This window comes from Neodiprion fabricii, chromosome 2, assembly GCF_021155785.1.
Source record: "Neodiprion fabricii isolate iyNeoFabr1 chromosome 2, iyNeoFabr1.1, whole genome shotgun sequence".
NCBI classification, from domain to species: domain Eukaryota; kingdom Metazoa; phylum Arthropoda; class Insecta; order Hymenoptera; family Diprionidae; genus Neodiprion; species Neodiprion fabricii.
In genome coordinates this window covers 39,577,739-39,594,925 of record NC_060240.1, presented here as the reverse complement: position 1 = coordinate 39,594,925, position 17,187 = coordinate 39,577,739, and the positions used below count along the sequence as shown (strand labels likewise).

Genomic DNA, 17,187 nt, shown 5'->3' with positions numbered 1-17,187 from the left:
TGTAATTCGTCTGGTTCCTGGCCTTCTGACAATTTTTGGTCCGATGACTGCTCTGCCCTCATCAGTTCAATTTCATTCACCTGAACTTTTCGCAGCTGCAGCCTGCGTCGGAAGTTTCTACTCCTGAGCTCCAATGTGACCTCGACAAATCTACATAAAAATATATAACGCTACGGGGAACCGAGGCGAGATCGGTAGAGTCTTGCGGAATAGTTGAGAGGAAGAAGTCCTCAGGAGAGGAATGGAGGGAGGCCGCAAATCCCGGTCGCAGCGTTTCTCGGACCGATGCGGCAGACAGTGGCCAGGACAGAAGAAGCAATAAATACAGTCGGCTGTCCTGTAAGTGGGACATGAGAGATATTAGATTTATTTGTGTCCGTGACGGTGGAATTTATGGCCGGTAGGCCCTGACGAGTTTCATTGACGTCGACGTCGACGCCCGCCCGTCTCCAAAATCGTCTCTTCATTCCCTTTTACCACTACAGGAGGCTTATACTCTGCAACACCGTCGATAGGACATAAATATTTTATGCTCGTATCCTGCGACCGACGACGTGACTATTTTCATCCGCTGTCCAGTTGCCCTTCGTCAACCGCGATATAAATTTTACCCCTTTGTACGAGTATCGATTGTTGAGAGATAATTTTCGGACGAAATTATTTTAGACACGGGAAAATTTTTCGGTGAAAAAAATATTCTTCGATATCGACGCGTTCGTGTTATCATGCAAGGGTCTTGAAGGATTTTTAAGAATGATTAGCAATTGCTGGGAAAAGTATTTCAAAATGCACGGTATCATTTCACTTTTTCACGATTTTCTCAAGTTCTTATGCAAACATATTGCAGAAATCATGTCACAAAACTATACGCGAATTTCGATAATTTAAGTGATATATCGAAGATGTGACTGCGATAAAATCAGCTTCGCAGACGATGGATTTGCATACAATAATAATGATCGACAATTGAAAGATGAGAGTGAAATAAGGGTATAGTTTTAAGAACTAATCCGGTTTTGGAATTCCTCTGGAGAATCGGAGGACTCACCGATGCCCAACTAGCAGCAAAATCGATTGAATTTTTCGTCGAACGTACTTGGAACCTGTTAGGAAATGAAGCATTAAATATTGCCGTTAGATTATCGAAAAACTCTGCCGATAAAATGTTATGCCTCTTGAGTCGCAGGGGTATTTTGTCGAAGTTTAACGTGACCGGGTAGTAAAAAGTAGCTTCCCATTCTCATACAAATCGCTTCGATTAGCATCGTTCCATCAAACCGTTCGAAACGTCGTTTACCTACTCAGATCCCGGAATTCAAGCCTGTTGCTCAAACGCAAATGCCCATTTATATATTGACAGATAATCAAACGATTGATTCGATTCAATTACGTGGATAAGATTGGGAGAAATGCACTTTAGACGTCGGACTAAATCCATCTATACACGTCGCGTTGTCCCTGTAGCCTCGTAATTATATCCGAAAAAGTAATTTATAACGCCGAAAACGGTCGATAATAAGTATACACTCAAGCAATTTCCAGTCAACGCAATTTTCGTCGCCTAGCTCCCGCGGCGGTCTCGCGCTTTTTCGTGACTCGACGCAGTTAATTACTTCCGCGGCTTTGAAACGTCAGCTACGAGCCAGCTTGGAATCATAATTAGAATTGACGCCGGTATGTTAATCAACCGATCACCGTGCCTTGTCGCCACACTGCAACTATTTCACGTCAGACATGGAAGTGCGACAGCATGCACGAGCACAAAAATGTAACGCGCATTTAGCGATTTCTTGTAGAAATATACTAGAAATTTTACCGCAAATATACCAATATTGACAACGCGGCTTCGTTAAAATTCTCTCCATTTCCTAACCGTTCTCTTATCCTTTCAGCTACGTGCCAGAAAAGGTCGTGCAATACCGATGAAGGAGTGCGAGGATCCCCGAGTCGTGGAACGATAACCGTAATGGTCCCTCGTGCTCTGTCCAATTTAGCGCGTGTTCTGTGTTTCCGAACATACACACACACACACACATATTCACATACACTCGACCCACACGCGGCAACGCTCCTTGTGCGTGTTTAGATAAGTATATTTACTAGAGTATTCGCCTAAGAGTCGAAGGAGATGTTGAATGGAATGCGATAGCCTGCTGCCGAGGCGTTGCATTCCACCGCGCTTCAGCGATCAGGGCCTAGAGAACTTCCTCAATGTAAGCCCTTGGTGAAAATAATGTTCTCAAAAGTTCCTCACTCTTTTTCCTCTCTGCATCTTGAAATGCAATCTAAAACGCAAACCACGACAGACTTGCTAGTATAAGGATTATGTTAAAACGTTAATCGACGTTCCTTGTATGTTCGCGGTTCGTACTCGTTCTGCAATTGAAATTCAAATTGTCTCCGTCTCCCGCCTCTTTCCAATGTAACTACTCGTCATTCGCTGGAGCCAAATGACGTATCCTAACGATGCGCAGCGCCTTTGACGGAGCTTCCGAGAACGAATATTGCCGTAGCGAAGTGAGTGAAAGTTATCATACATTTCAAAGATGATCGTTTGACGTATGTTCTAATTGATTGCTTTCCGTTCGATCGGACGAACTGGATTCTTTTGTTGACGTTTGTAGAATCGCACAGCCACTCATATGCGCCCGGAAAATGTCTGTTTTCGCCGAAAACGATGCAACAAATCCCAGAATGAATTTCGTAGGGGGATAAGTGGTGCGTGGATATGAAACGGGAAGGGGGGAAGGTGATTAAACTCGTCCCTCCAGCAACCCTACCGCGCGGATCTAATTACTCCGTTTTCTCGAATGCTCCTCGACTCGATTCTCTCTGTGTGCCAACCCTCCGGTGATAGATTAGCCGGAAGATGGACGCGCGTGCACTGCAGGGTGGTTAGCGGCGTGTAACGTCGAACGGCAAAAACGCACCAGAGGACGTCTAATCGAGGAATTGGATGAATATCTTTGTGCTGAAAATCGGAGCACCGACTCGGGGCCCCGGTATACCTATATTAGGCTTGCATCGGAGGCGGCGCTGCCGCCGATCCGACAGGCCGCTTCGCTTCGGCTGCTGTGAGAGCACCGATCGCTATAACTTACTTTGAATAAATGAAACGCGGCCAGTTCCCCGTCTTCCTTCCCGCCTCCCTTCGAAACACGAGTCAGGCTTAGCCGCGGACCGAAGCGGCGTCCCTTCGCGGTCCTTTCCAAGTCCCTTCGCGGTACCTCGTCGAGTTCCAGGTCCTTCAACGGGACAACGTTCCCCGGCTATATAACGACAAATAAACGACCAAGATCTTCTGCCTCTGTAGCCGTCGCGCAACTTCGACCTCCACTTTTCCCTCGCCCTTGGGAGAACCGGACTAACGCTACTGAGGGGTTGGTTTCTCCGTATACACGCGGGGACCACGAAGACCACCGTAAGCTCATGCCGTTCTTCCCCGATGGGCATTGCTTCAACGGGGCTTGAACTCGCGACGACGGAGAGAGAAGAGAGCTAGACGAATTTATGGATCATGATCCTCTTCGATTTTTGTGACAATTAAGAAGCTGAGTTCCAAGGACCGAATCAAAGCACGATAATTCTTTGCTTAAGAACAGTTATGTAGCCCGCCAAAGCACCGACTTCACTCTCCGATCAATTGTACATCATCGAAACTCGTACTTAGTCCCGATCAGATGAAGACGAGGACCGAAAGATAAGGCGAGAATGAACCTCGTATAGAAAGTGAAGGTATAGGATATAATAACGGGGCAGTGATTAAAACGCGACTCCTCGGTAAGGCTCAATTGCCGGTCAATCGTTAAGCTAGTTATTAAGACGCGGACGAGCCGTAAATAACACAGCGTCCGTGTTTATGCGCGTCCGTCTCCTCCTTGCTCTTCTTCGTTTCGTCGCTAATTATTTTAATTGGCCGGCGAAGATTCAAAAGAGGTTGAAACGGACGGATCCTGAGGCGCGGACGACCGCCGACCGCCGACCACGACCATGCTGCGCACCTCAATCACCGATTTCTCTCTCTCCCCGTCTATTTATCTCCCATTTTTCCATCCTCTGGGCGTCGCCAATTCCAGCGTTCCATCTATCGTTTCGTTGATTTTCCAAAATTATAAATTTACGATACAAATTGTGAATTTCTCGATCACTGAAACCAATTGCCAGAGGATTAGACGCTAGAAATTTATTTTTTGGTAATTTTTAACCAACGATCAAACAGATACACAACCAAAGAAGGTCAATAATCGGGACAGGGTCAACAACTGGTACATTTACCTTGTACGTATCGCAAGTCTTTGCTAATTTTAAGTCTTATAACATACCGCTGAAATATACCACGATGCGGAAATATATTACAAGGTTCTTAATTAGCGATCTTAGTACACGTTTGATCCCGGGATATCGGAGCGCGTCATTCCGCAGAGCTACGAAATGAAATCCAAATGGCACAAACGCGCGTCACCGAACCATGCACATAAGCGCCGAGTTGCTCTCTGAGACCTGGTGCCGGATGGTCGCTCGAGGGCAGCGAACAAATCACTATCATTAGCAAATGCAGGAACAGTTTCATTATTGTTATTACCAAGCAATTTTACAGTAGTAAACTGAAATTAAAAGGAAACGTGTTATTTCGAGGATACAACTCTCGACCGACAACCCGTGGCCGGGGGACCAGACGCCTCGGGCGAGGAAGCCCAGCTTGCACAGGGTTCGGGTTGCTGTGCCATTGCCATCTCTCATCATCTCCGCTCAGCCATCAGGCCGCTCTCTTCGTCCTCTCGATACCTACACCGAAGAAGAAGAAGAACGCAGCTGCCGCTCCCGCTCTCCGCCCCGCAGACTTCGATCTTAATCAGCCTCGCGAGGATATCGCCTTGGCTCGAAAGCTCCGAGCTTTTGTCCCTGGACTCGGGCTCGCGATATTCGCGCGCGAATTTTTCTACCCGCAGGTCCTGCAGGCGGTGCAGCGGGGGTCTTTGCCGCGCCGCGTTCAATCTCCGGCAAACATCTCAACTCATAGGAGCATAAATCCTGGTCTTCCTGGGGCACCGAGTCCTCGAGCGGAACCCCGCGACCGAAGTATCTGCTCGGCCGGTGACAGAGGGCGGCTGTCGACTTCGCGAGGGGGAAACGGGCCCTGGATCTGCGCGTCAATTAATGTTCCTTTGCGTCGCGACGCCGTGCAGACCGAGACTCCTTCCTGAACAGGTACCGGTACCCGAGCCGAGCCCCGAGGATTGATGAACGTCCGACGCGTCGCGATGAATTGACCAGGGTGCCCCATACTTTTGGTACCGCCCCCATTGTCCCCTCGACTTTGTTCGAGTAGCGGCTTTCCGGCTCCGTTCCTGATCGACGTTCCGCAGGAAATTCGCCCTTGCGTCGCTATCTCCTCGCCCGGAGCTCCTATGGGGGTAGGAAAAGTTTTCGTCTATACTCTGAGAATTCGGCGACGCAATTCGAACTGCAGGCATCAAACACGACGCCGGCGGGGTCGGTTAATGAGGCAGTTTCGACCGGTAGCGAGGAGAGTTATACTTCTCTTTGACGCATCGAGAGGTTGTCGAGCTGTCCGTCTGTCCATCCATCTGTCCGTTTCACGGGTCTACCGGACCCGGCCATCAAGGCGCCGCTGACGCGTAAGCGACAACCGGACCTGAAGGAGATCGGGGAAGGAGTGGGTGAGGAGGAGGAAGAGGACGAAGAGGGAAGAGAGGAAAGGATCGACAGAGACGACCGGCGCGCGCGGAAGAGATTGACGTGACGCGTTGTCCCAGTTGACAAGAATGTGACAAGAGACCGCAAACGGAGATCACTACGGCGTGTGCCGGTCTCAGGATCCCCTCCTTCGACCCTGAATTAGGACCCTTGTTCTTCCGATCGTTTTACCCAGATTTGCGAATCATCGAATTATCTTAAGAGACAGCTTACTCTCGCGTAGATGTCTTCAACTCGAATTGGTGAAGAAGCACATGGTATTTACGTTTGTTACGCTACAACTATTACCTAATTAACCTTTGTTGGAGAGGTAAAAAGCAAACAAACACTGAAAATAATTTTGAACACGTTAAGTTATTGATTATAAGTATACTGGTCCATCGTTTTTCGAAAAGGTGTAAACCCTTACGAAAAGAGAAGCTTTGGGACCGGTTTAAAAGCGAAAGACGCGTTCAGCATTGCGAAGCATGACCGGATGTGAGGAATTTGATGATGGAGGGACAGCATGTTTCTTTTTTTTGGAACTGCGAGTTTTTCCTTATACACCATCTCTGTATGTTTCAGCTGCAGTGCAAGAAAGTTTCGAGAGACGATTCGTCGCGGAGTGATTCGAATTCTTCCGTGTGGGATTACAGCAGTCTGGAATCGGATCGGGAAGCCGGGTCGAATCGGGACAAAGACAAATCGCGGCTTGGGGAAGACGAGAATCGGGATTATAATTATAAGATTACAGGTGCCCGCTCGTAATGCGCGTTGTGCGACTCGGTGGTTATACGGGAACTTCGAGGATCACCCTGGAATGAAGCGGTCTAACGTCAACATGCAAACCGGCAGTTTTCCAGGCTCATTCGGCCGTTCGCGTGCAGGGCTCGTAAATAATTCGTCCAATGAAACGCGGAGCACGTTGAAGTATGCGATTGGTGGCACCTGGTTCCGAGTTCGAAAGACCTGGTCCGATCCGGCCCAATGAGGGTTCTCTCGGAGCGATTACCTCCTTATTACCTCTCGGCTTCCTACCTCTTGCCCTCCTATTACAGCTTGTACACCGCATGTCTACGTGTGTGTATATATATATATATATGTATATGTATATAATGTATATATATGTATATGTATACCTAACAACCTCGACCGGATGGCCCTCGCTAAATGCTAATTTCATAATAACAGTCTTCGCGCCAATAGGGTTCTCGGGAACTTGTAGTCTGTCTATTTTTTATACGTCGTAAAATGGTGAGTTCGGAGCTGAGCTGTGCCGAGATATGGTGTAGTATAAGGTAGCCCCAACTCAGTACCTGATGCGCGTCGAAGACTCCTCCTCTCTTTCTCTTCCTTCCTTCCTTCCTTCCTTCGCCGCAACTCAGCATTTAACCCTTCAACATTTACATACGAACTCGTCATTTATCCCGCCCCCCCCCCCCCCCCACTCACTTTTGTCGTTAACAGCCGAAAATGGTATTTTTAATTAGGTGGATAATTACACGTAATTGTGTCTTTCCATGCGACAGCGAAATACGTATGCAAATTAGTATGTTTTTATTTTATTTTCCAATAGTATCGATTCAGAAAAGAAATAAAAATAATTATTCCGAGGAAAGCCTTTTCATTTTTTTCGGAAGATACCGTTATTGAAAATTACTGTGGATTTTCTAAACAAACTGTCATACAATTGGATACAGCATTTCTGACGTCATATGTCGTGCCAGTGCAACCTTCCGGGAGACGAGAAAAGCTTCGCTGTTTCTTCAAAGTGCTTGCAACTAACCCTTGTCTCCCATTTGTCAGAGACCGCCGGACGTCATGGAGAACGTCATGAAGAGAATGATTAAAAATGCGCTTTTAGAAAATGGTAAAAAGATGCTTGGAATCTTAAAGACGTTAAAAGAATAATGATAATTATTTCTCACGGAAGATAAAAAAAACCGATGAAAGCTCATTTCTTAACTATATCAAGTCAGAGTCTTGTCAGTCCAAGATGCAATTTTGCATTTTACGAAACCCTGAAATTCAAAATGCCATTTAACGTAGTGGAACAAAGGGAATCTCATTGTTGAAGTGAAAAACAGTTTATTATGAAATATATGACATCGACGTACATGAACGTCATCAATTATCTTCAGGCTTAAAATAAATGTATATATATATATATATATATATATATATATATATATATATATATACACATTCAAATCACGTTAATGAGGAAGCCTCAAGATGAGAAAGGTTTGCAGAATTTCGATGCGAAGCATCTTGCCAGGATGTCTGTAAGCTGACGCTGTATCTGGCTGTTCGGTAAGCAAAACGAAACCGGCGACTGCAGCAGAGAAACATCTACTCAGCTACGACGAGAAATAATAAAGTGGGAATGAGCGAACCGTACCATAAATTGCTTCGCTTCTTGTTAATGGTCAGCAAGACTGCGCCGCAGCTTCGGGCCCCCGGGGGGAAACCTCGCGGCTAAACGTAGTTCAGTGAGTATTCCTGGTAGCCTTATTGTATTTAATGGAATCAAAGTTACGATCGCTATTTCGCTGTACCGAATCACCTGCACCGCGGAGGCCGTTTTAACCGGTGTTATTAAATTCCTCAGCTCGAAACGGATCGAGTATACCACCGCCTAATTATTTTTATATACATACAATCGATCTCCCACTGCTCGGAAATATACGTAAAATGCTAATTATAGAATTCAATCATTGGACTTTTCAGCAATTTACGGGTGCGAATTCGACGTCGATAAATTTATCGCATGCAAATATGCTCATAATTTGATCGCGTATTGTTCAACTATGTTTCTATAAAAATCGAAGATGTTCTGGCTTGCTGCTCGACACTTTTCTAGAGATTCCATCAGCTCGTTCTCCGAGAATCGACCAGTTGTGTGGCAAGACACCAAGTCCTTTTTTATACCCTCGAAAACATACGTGAACGTGACCCGTGCCTGCTGCAATTTTCAATTATTATCAAATATATTAGAATTACGTATGATAAGTAATTGAAAGGAATTGAAACAAAGTAACAATAATAATACATAATTTTTTGTTGTTTTAGGCCCAGCGTCCTTCAAAACTAATGCTCATACTTCAAAATTATAACTCCATAAAGTTCGGATTAAAGGAAATATTTATACATGAAGGTAACATTTAAAACAAATACCACACTTTTGAATTACGAAATTGACTCAACTAGGTGTTCTAAGACTCAGAAAGTAAAATTAGACAAAATTCGCTGGTTTGTCATTTCTGCTCTGATTAATATCTAGAAACATATAAAGGACAATACATGAAGAAAGTTGTGATCTTTCTCGTCTTTCCTTAAAATTTGTTGACAGAGCACAAAAACAATTTGATCAAAATTAGCGATTAAGGCTTTACTTGAAAATTCAACCTAAGTTCTAGTTGTAGAAAGTTAGATTATTTCCAAATAGTTCAAACTGGGCAACAAAAGAAAATACCAATAGCATTTAATACTTATAAATGTGTGAAAGAATATGAATTTTACTTGAAATATTTCAAATACATAAATATAAGTTTTAGAAACCTGTATTTGCGTGCTATCAGGATCTACAATCAGTTTGCCGGACTCGCGGTCAATCATGCAGGATACAGCAGCGACAGTGAATTTCATAGAAATACTGGAGATTATGAGCGCCAGGCAAGCAGCATTAATGGCACAGGCGAGTAACTGCAAAATTGTACGTAACACTTGAGTATTATCTCTTTTAATAAAAGACACAACGAAAAGTGGAAGTAAAGTGGAATCGATTGTTTTGTAATGAACCGATAAAGTGAACTGATAGAATTTTATTGTACAACACTTAATCAATAAAAATACCAACTCCTCCAGAATCCTGCAGTTCTTGTACATTTATGCTTATTGCCATGCCAGGGTGCAACGCAGTCAGCAGTACAGCCTCGCACGTTTCCCTGATGACAGTTTCTTTCGCTCTGTCGTCGACACCTTAAAATACAGAATAATTATCAAAATGTTAAATCACGTAACAAGCGAAATAATCTGTTAAAGAGCTATAATCAAAATATCAGGATTGTCGGCAGTCAAGAAATACTTACACGGTGGTCCTTTTGCAGGACTAAACATTGTTTCAACGGTCGCTCTGTCGTGCATCATCTTTTGTAGCTTCGCTTCAATTGGTCCATAAACTCCGGCAACAACGACGGTGTCACCTGGAATCGATCATTTGTAAACACCATCAGTTCAGAATTATGGTATGTACATATTAGATACCACAAAAGAGCCATGCAATAAATTTGAAAAATTAGAATATGTGAATCTAGGAAACTAGGTATGTAAAATCTGGGTGTTTATGTTATGATAGCTAACATAAAAAATAAACAAAATAAATGGGGAACTCACGTTATGAAAACAAACAACCGTTCACACGAATTAGTTACCTTGCATAAACATTGCCGAACCATCCGGTCTGCTCAGCTGATTTAATTCACAGTTCATCGGTCTCAAAACGCACTCCTCTTCCTCCGTAGTTTCCAATTGGTTTTGCATTTCAATTCGTTTTCTATCTTCGCCGCTACAATTTGAACTAGGTTAGGAGCAGACGAATGGAAGACACGCGTTGCATCGACGCCGGAGTTAAAGCTCATGAGATGTACGACATGGATGGATATCCAGAAACTCGGCGTCGCGGCTTCTCATTGGTCCACGTCAGGATATCCCTAGATATAGCGGAAAGATGTGCAAGGTGCCAACTGCAGAGTATTAAAAAATTCCATGACAGTTTAGCAGCCGATTCAAGTCAAAACGTTATTTATAAAAAATAAGCCACGTGCGATTGGGAAGCAGACGTATTGTAATAACCCTGAAAATGCATAAGGACATTCTATAAGCTCAATTTAATTGGAGATGAAATTTCGATGCTTGTACACTAATGTCGTTTAAGTCGAGTGGATTTAAGCGGTCAGCTGTTCACCGGGGAGAAAAAGATGGAGCACAGGTGACATATGTGTGGACCTTGGGGCGCGAGTTTATTAATCGTTTGTAATTCAGTTAATATAATCCCCATGAAAAGATAAGTAGGCCCGAGTGATGACGCGATACGTGACGAAAATTTGACGGCAATCATCCCCCCGTCGGACCTTCGTTATTTCCTTAATTTTGTGGATAATGACCAGTGGAGAACGCGACACAAGTCCGCAAAGAAATGGTGATAATTTGCGGCCGACCAATGATTCAGGAAGTGATAACGTGGTCCAAACATCACTCGCAACGAGCTCCGCACTAGAAGAACGATTAGCCTCGAAAATGTTACACTATGGCAAAGAATTATGTTTCTTTGCTGCAATATTATTCACCACCTTAGCTGCTCTTCACACTTCGTAAGTTTTTTAAAAATAGTTAAGGTTATCCGCCAACTCACCTCAATAATTCTACGTTTTTAATCATCTAGCATATTGTAAAAAAAATCAAATGCCAATATCATGAATTACATTGTAGAAGAAATTATTTTTCAACATTCATTTTACCTTTGGATATTTTTTAACAACACTATTTTACAACGGCGTTCTATTACTGATATTTTTGAATATGTATGATCGGAGTCAAATTTAGGAAGTGTCAAATGCCGTTACTTGCAAGCAGAGTCAAACTATAGAAATCAATGTTCAATAAAAACCGGTAAAATTCTCAAATATTACTTTCAAAAACATCAAATGAAACCTTGACTGCTTTTAATTTTAAAACATGATCTCTCATAGATTTTTTTAGTTGATTAAATACATGTATAACGAATCTGATAAACAACTGGATTAATAGCGAATTCTCAACTTTGAATGTATTTACAGGCCACCAAAAGTGTCACAACCTCCTTCAGCTCGGCCATTCTTTAACCAAAGCTCGCTGGTTTTGGATTTTTACAAAGGTCATTTAGGCGCCGCTATTGAAAGAGTCACAGATGCAGATCTCAGTTTTGTTATGTACTACGCACCATGGGATGCCGAGAGTCAAGCCGTTAGACAAGAGTTTGAAACTGTGGCACGTTTTTACCACAAACAGGTTCTCATTAATTCATTTACTAAGTTCTATACATAAATCGTTATTCAATTATTGCTTCTTGTCCTTGACATTACTACAAAAACTTGTGGAAACCACACTAACTTTAATTTGTTAATTTTCAGATATTTTTTGCAGCCATTAATTGCTGGCACCCGGGTTCAGAATGCCGGGCTGAATACAGCAAGATTCAGAGCTACCCAGTTTTTATGCTCTATCCTAGGCGAGGACCTGGTGTTCAGTACAGAGGTATTCGTACTGCACCGTACATGATACGCTTCCTTCACGCATTTATGAACCCAATATTCAGAATAACAGACAGAAATCAGCTCCTGAACCTGATTGTAGACTATGACGTAGGTTTGATTACGTTTCTCCCTCTGTCCCTCTCTCTCTCTCTCTCTCTCTCTTTCTGTTCAATCTGGGTTGCGACCTCTACATGTTTATTGTTATTATCACTTGAGTTATCTCCACATATATGTGAAATTATCACAAAACTTTATGTTCTAGGCCGTGGTGATAGGTTACTTTAATTTTATCGGACTAAAAAACTCACCGGGATACAATGTCTTTTACAAAACGGCAATTAAATCACTAGAAAGAGATCCTAACAAAGAGTTAGCATTCGCAGTGGTTACTGATACTTCTGCACAATCTAATTACGGAGTTACGGAATTTCCTTCTGCTAGGTTGCTACTTTGGAACGAGTCATTGGTACGAGCAAGTTTAGCTTGAAAATATATAAATATAAGATTTTGCCTTTGATTCATCTGTTGAACATTGTACTACGATAAGATATTCATTGTACAGAGTTATCCTATGGAAAATGAATGGAAATCTGATAGTTTACTGAAGTGGATTGGCGGAGCACTGCATCAAGCTACTCTTTGGCTGCAACCCCCAGGCACCAAGTCGCTCACACTAGCGCCATATTTGAAGGATGGACCAGTATTGTTTCTATTTACACCCAGGAACCCATTTCATCGATATAACTACTACTATAATTTGGTAAATATTTTGAGGATAACTGAAGCTTGAATTTTATATCACGCAAACTGTTCTTCTTCATCATTAACATTTGTTTCATAAATTCTTTTGCCATGATTTTTCCAGTTGAAAGCAATTGGAGTACAGTATTATAATTGCGGCGACAACTTGATGATCGAAGACATAGTGAACCACCTGGAGTCTGTTCGTCCCAGGGAAAAAGCAAAGCATTATGAAAAAAGTAAGCAGTGTATGCGCCTTTTAGATAGAAACAGGGTTCAACAACTGGTTCCAAAAATGAGTATTACCGACCGACAGTGGATAAACAGCAGCTGTTGTTCTCAAATTTTAACTAACAAGTGTTTAATGTGCAAGAAGACAACCTCTGTGTTGCTTAAAAATGAGGACGCGGTATGTGCCGCAAATTTGAACAGCTTTTATCACAGCTGTAAGCCAACAGATGTCTTTAACGTACCGACAAAAGAGGGAGAAGAACACGAAAAAAACGAATTTTGTTGTGAAAACCATGACATGATGGAAGATCTCGAAACTTCTACTTTAACAGAAGAAAATGACTTGCAAACTCCAAATGCTTTGTCTGATTACATTCTAAAAGATGAATGCAGACACTTACTAACTGGAAATAATTATCACCCACCAGTATTTCCGAAAAACTTACCTCGCGATCATCAGAAAATTAATTTAACATCTTCTATATGCAAGACTAACAAAACATTGGCTTTGATAGCTGTTGATAGCCTACAGTTCTTTCATATTGCTGAGGGGCTGGGCATTGATGTTGCAATAAAGAAAGATAAAACTGCTGTGGCTATTGTAGACCCTCTGGTATGTTAATCTATGAATGTTACAATAATGTAGATAAATCGATCTTAGTTTAGAAAAATTACTTTGTGTTTTTCAGCAAGAGAGCCAATACATTTTGGAGCAAGCTGTGAGCTATAACTCACTTGTACAATTCATAAACAATTATACCGAGAATTCATTAAAACGATATTTATGCTCACATAGCCGTTTGGAATCAGTAAAGAGTTCTAAAACACAGCAGGAATGCAGTGTCAGCGAAAACTCTGTAATCTGTGTTCCAGAGTTAACAACCGATACATTTTTGAATACTGTTATGAACCCTGACAAGGTAGGATGGACATTTTTAAATATCACCACACTTAATTACTAGAAAACATTAGTAATCGCTAATTTCTCTTTTTAGGATGTAGTAGTGATGTACCATTCGCCTTATTGTGCATTTTGTCATGCAGTGTCATACGTGTATCTAACAGTGGCACAGTACTTACACAACATGCAAAATTTAACATTTGTGCGTATTAACGGTGATGGAAACGATCTGCCGTGGGAATATACAATGAACCGATATCCAGCCATTCTCTTCTTCCCTGCTAAAAGGTAATCAAATATTATTTTTTATTCTAGAATCAGCTGAAAATTATATATTAAGTAATAAGCTTGTGTGATTTTAGAAAAGCAGACAGCATCGTATTTCCGTTCTCTCTACCAATCAGCATTCCAAATTTCCTCAACTTTGTTCTTGCCAACTTGGATTGCAATGCACACATTGAAGCCTTGGTGAACATCTGCCACCTGGGAATAGGAGATTCGCCAGCTGACTGTGTATCCCAAATTAGGCTTCTTTGTTTAGAAATAATCGAAGACTTACTTCAGAACTACAGAAGACTGCGACGAAGTTTAGTTAGTGCTACAAATAAGACTGTCACAAGTAAGAAATTGAAAGTGTTACTATTAAGGTTACAACATATTAAAGAAATTCATTTGACATTGGGGTCAATCAGCGATCTACGAATTGACGAGGACAAGGTTATCTTAATTCGAAATAAGTTTAAGGCGTATTTTCAAGAGCTATCAGCTCTTGACATAGACAATAGTGTAGATAGGAAGGTCGTCAGTGACAAGCATGTAAATATTAGCAATGTAAGTAAACTCGGACATGAGTTGTGATATTCGCTGACTCACTCTAAACAAATTTGATATTCGGTTTGTGAGCACTTTCGTTTCCATCATGTTTCGTTATATCTTTGCCTCCGACCATTGCTCAGTAGCGAAGACACTTCAGTTCAAATACTACCCAAAGTTTCCGTATTGACTTATCGATGTGACTTGCTGCTGGATTATTCACAATCGCGTCACTTTAAACTAATTTCAATGACTGAAAAAATTTGCTGCGCAACGATACAGTGACATATCAAAATCTGAGATCCTGAGTCTTTACATGTAGGAAACATTCCAATTCAACTCTGACGTGAATTTTCTCTTGGGGATATATTTATAAAACAATTATTAATGAGGCTAAAGTTAGTAACGTTAAAGTAACGAAACATCAGTGAAAAAATCATTGTTGCGCTATTTTAAAATGACTTTAATGGAGTTGGTTTTGCAGAATATGACTATATTTTATTTATTATGGTTTATTAAATTTTAGACATTCGTAAAGGTACAAAGTAACGACTTTTTCTCCGCATGCATCGTTACAGTAAAGTTACTAACTTTATCCTGATGATTACTAAAATGACGTGTTAGATTTAATATTCGACACAATACGGTGACTGACATGTCATAAGTATTTTTTCTCTTGCTATACCAAATCCTGGGTGAGTCTTTTATTTATTTACTCTTATTTTTTCTTTTCACGTTTTCACTGAAGTGTACAACTGGATAAAAAAGTTGAGAAAAATAAATATTCGCTGTAAGATAATACTTAATCATAAGTATCGTTTAAAAAAAATAGATCTGATTCTTGATTGTTACAGAGATTGAAGAGAAATTTAAGTTTCCATTCTTTAGTTTTTTTTTTTTTGTGTCTAACCATTTCTTGTTGTTCCTCACATTATAATCACAATAAATATTTCTAAAGTCGCGAGATTGGGTTATACAATGCGAATTTTCGTCTCTATGATATACAAGAATGATTAGTGGAAATGATTCGGATGAATACGTATTTGAATTTTGAGAACACCTTACCTACCATATTATCAAGTATGAATCAAGTAAATAAATTCACCAGCGTCTGTTGCTGAGTGGCGAGTGTAACTGTACATGAACTGCGTGATATATTTTGTTACTTCAGTTTGTAGTCCCTGATAACAGCTGCTCCTGTTATAACCTTATTATATTTCGCCACAGTTTTATATAATATATCGAATAATATATTTTTAACGTTTGTAAATTGATGTAAATATCGTTGTTATTAATTAGTAAGAATTATAAGAAAAGATGGTGTTAATATATAAAACACGTACGTTTAAATCTTAAGACATACTAATTTTGTATTCTCATTACAAAGGTATACAGCAGTAGATTGGACGTAAAATTGAAATTCTAAATTATTTAAGAGACATTTTTTTTTTCTTTATCATTATCCGACGTTTTCGAATACTATTATCGGCAGTGTCATATCTTTTTGTTTTTTTTTTATGCTTTTCATCGAGCAGAAAACTTGTTTGATCCGTAAAATATGCTAATTATATGTGTGCGTGCGTCTGTTGGCAGTTATTCATAAATGAATAATATAAAACTGATTGCAAGTTGACGGTATCATCAGCCTAAAGCCAACGTATACTCCAAAGCTGCTGTAGGGCAATAAATACGTGGCAAGGTACTGTTGATCATTTATTGAAAAGACGACGCAAGACGTAGTGGGAAAAACCCAAATACCAGATTAGAAGAGTAAAGTGAATCGTTAATGAAATAAAAAAAAAAAAGAGAAAGGGCGAAGCTTCGTCGTGTCCGTTTGCGGTATAGCGTAGTCATATCTGTAAAGCTAGAAGTGATAGACCGATATGACGAATAGTGATATGTATAACTACGAGCGACTGTATAAATTATGTAGTACGCACACTATCTTCAGGTGTGTGTGGAAATTGTACAAGTATAGGCGCCCATAAAGAGGCGTGGGTCGAAAGAAGTGCCCGATCGCGTAATCATTCGCGCAAAGGATTAGTCATTCGCCTCGTCCACTCGTTTTTAAAGTGGGTTGGACGATTTCCTTGACGTAATGAAATTCCCGGTAAAATGACGCGTGATAAGAAACCAGTTTTCTCATTCCCACTAACAGCTGTCTTGGCGGTCAGGAAATACTTTGCGCTACGTTCCACGTTATATTTTACATTCGTGAAAGGAAACTTATAAACAATCTACCATAAGACTATTTTGCACGATTATATGCACAATTGAATTTACATATTTTTAATGACTTCTCAGATGAATAATAGCTAGGCAATAATCAATGAGGACGCGCGGCTAACGTTTCACGGTCGTGCTGTAGCATTGCAGCATGAGGTGTAAAGGTGTAACGCACAATTTCCCTGATGTTGCTTTCAAAAATTCAAAGAAACATCATACGCCCTAGATACATTCGTAATGTGGAAAACGAATATCAGGCGTTCATTATTAATGTTTTATTACTTC

The 17,187-nt window shown here is 41.2% G+C and overlaps 2 protein-coding genes across 2 annotated transcripts; one reads left to right on the top strand and one right to left on the bottom strand.

Moving 5' to 3' along the window:
* Positions 1 to 7,879: 7,879 nt before the first annotated feature.
* Positions 7,880 to 10,420, bottom strand: LOC124175328 (exosome complex component RRP46). The gene is made up of 5 exons (XM_046555444.1): positions 10,131 to 10,420; positions 9,789 to 9,902; positions 9,557 to 9,678; positions 9,259 to 9,402; positions 7,880 to 8,662 (listed from the first exon to the last, which is right to left on the bottom strand). Exons 1-5 carry the CDS (start codon positions 10,237 to 10,239, stop codon positions 8,480 to 8,482), a joined length of 672 nt encoding a protein of 223 aa, XP_046411400.1. The 5' UTR covers positions 10,240 to 10,420; the 3' UTR covers positions 7,880 to 8,479.
* A 57-nt stretch (positions 10,421 to 10,477) lies between these two features.
* On the top strand, positions 10,478 to 16,012 carry LOC124175327 (thioredoxin domain-containing protein 11). The gene is made up of 9 exons (XM_046555443.1): positions 10,478 to 11,069; positions 11,535 to 11,745; positions 11,868 to 12,098; positions 12,253 to 12,456; positions 12,553 to 12,750; positions 12,856 to 13,575; positions 13,652 to 13,882; positions 13,958 to 14,151; positions 14,226 to 16,012. The coding sequence occupies exons 1-9, from the start codon at positions 10,858 to 10,860 to the stop codon at positions 14,719 to 14,721; spliced, it is 2,697 nt and encodes an 898-aa protein (XP_046411399.1). The 5' UTR covers positions 10,478 to 10,857; the 3' UTR covers positions 14,722 to 16,012.
* The last annotated feature ends 1,175 nt before the right edge of the window (positions 16,013 to 17,187 follow it).

What these genes read in the sequence shown, in the direction of transcription:
- LOC124175328 (XM_046555444.1), bottom strand. Translation starts at nt 10,239, where the DNA reads ATGCAAAACCAATTGGAAACTACGGAGGAAGAGGAGTGCGTTTTGAGA. An exon ending in AACTGCAGGATTCTGGAGGA is followed by an intron (nt 9,403 to 9,556) that starts GTTGGTATTTTT and finishes ACAATTTTGCAG; the next exon opens with TTACTCGCCTGTGCCATTAA. An exon ending in CTGATAGCACGCAAATACAG is followed by an intron (nt 8,663 to 9,258) that starts GTTTCTAAAACT and finishes TGAAAATTGCAG; the next exon opens with CAGGCACGGGTCACGTTCAC.
- LOC124175327 (XM_046555443.1), top strand. Translation starts at nt 10,858, where the DNA reads ATGACCAGTGGAGAACGCGACACAAGTCCGCAAAGAAATGGTGATAAT. An exon ending in CACGTTTTTACCACAAACAG is followed by an intron (nt 11,746 to 11,867) that starts GTTCTCATTAAT and finishes GTTAATTTTCAG; the next exon opens with ATATTTTTTGCAGCCATTAA. An exon ending in TACTTTGGAACGAGTCATTG is followed by an intron (nt 12,457 to 12,552) that starts GTACGAGCAAGT and finishes TTCATTGTACAG; the next exon opens with AGTTATCCTATGGAAAATGA.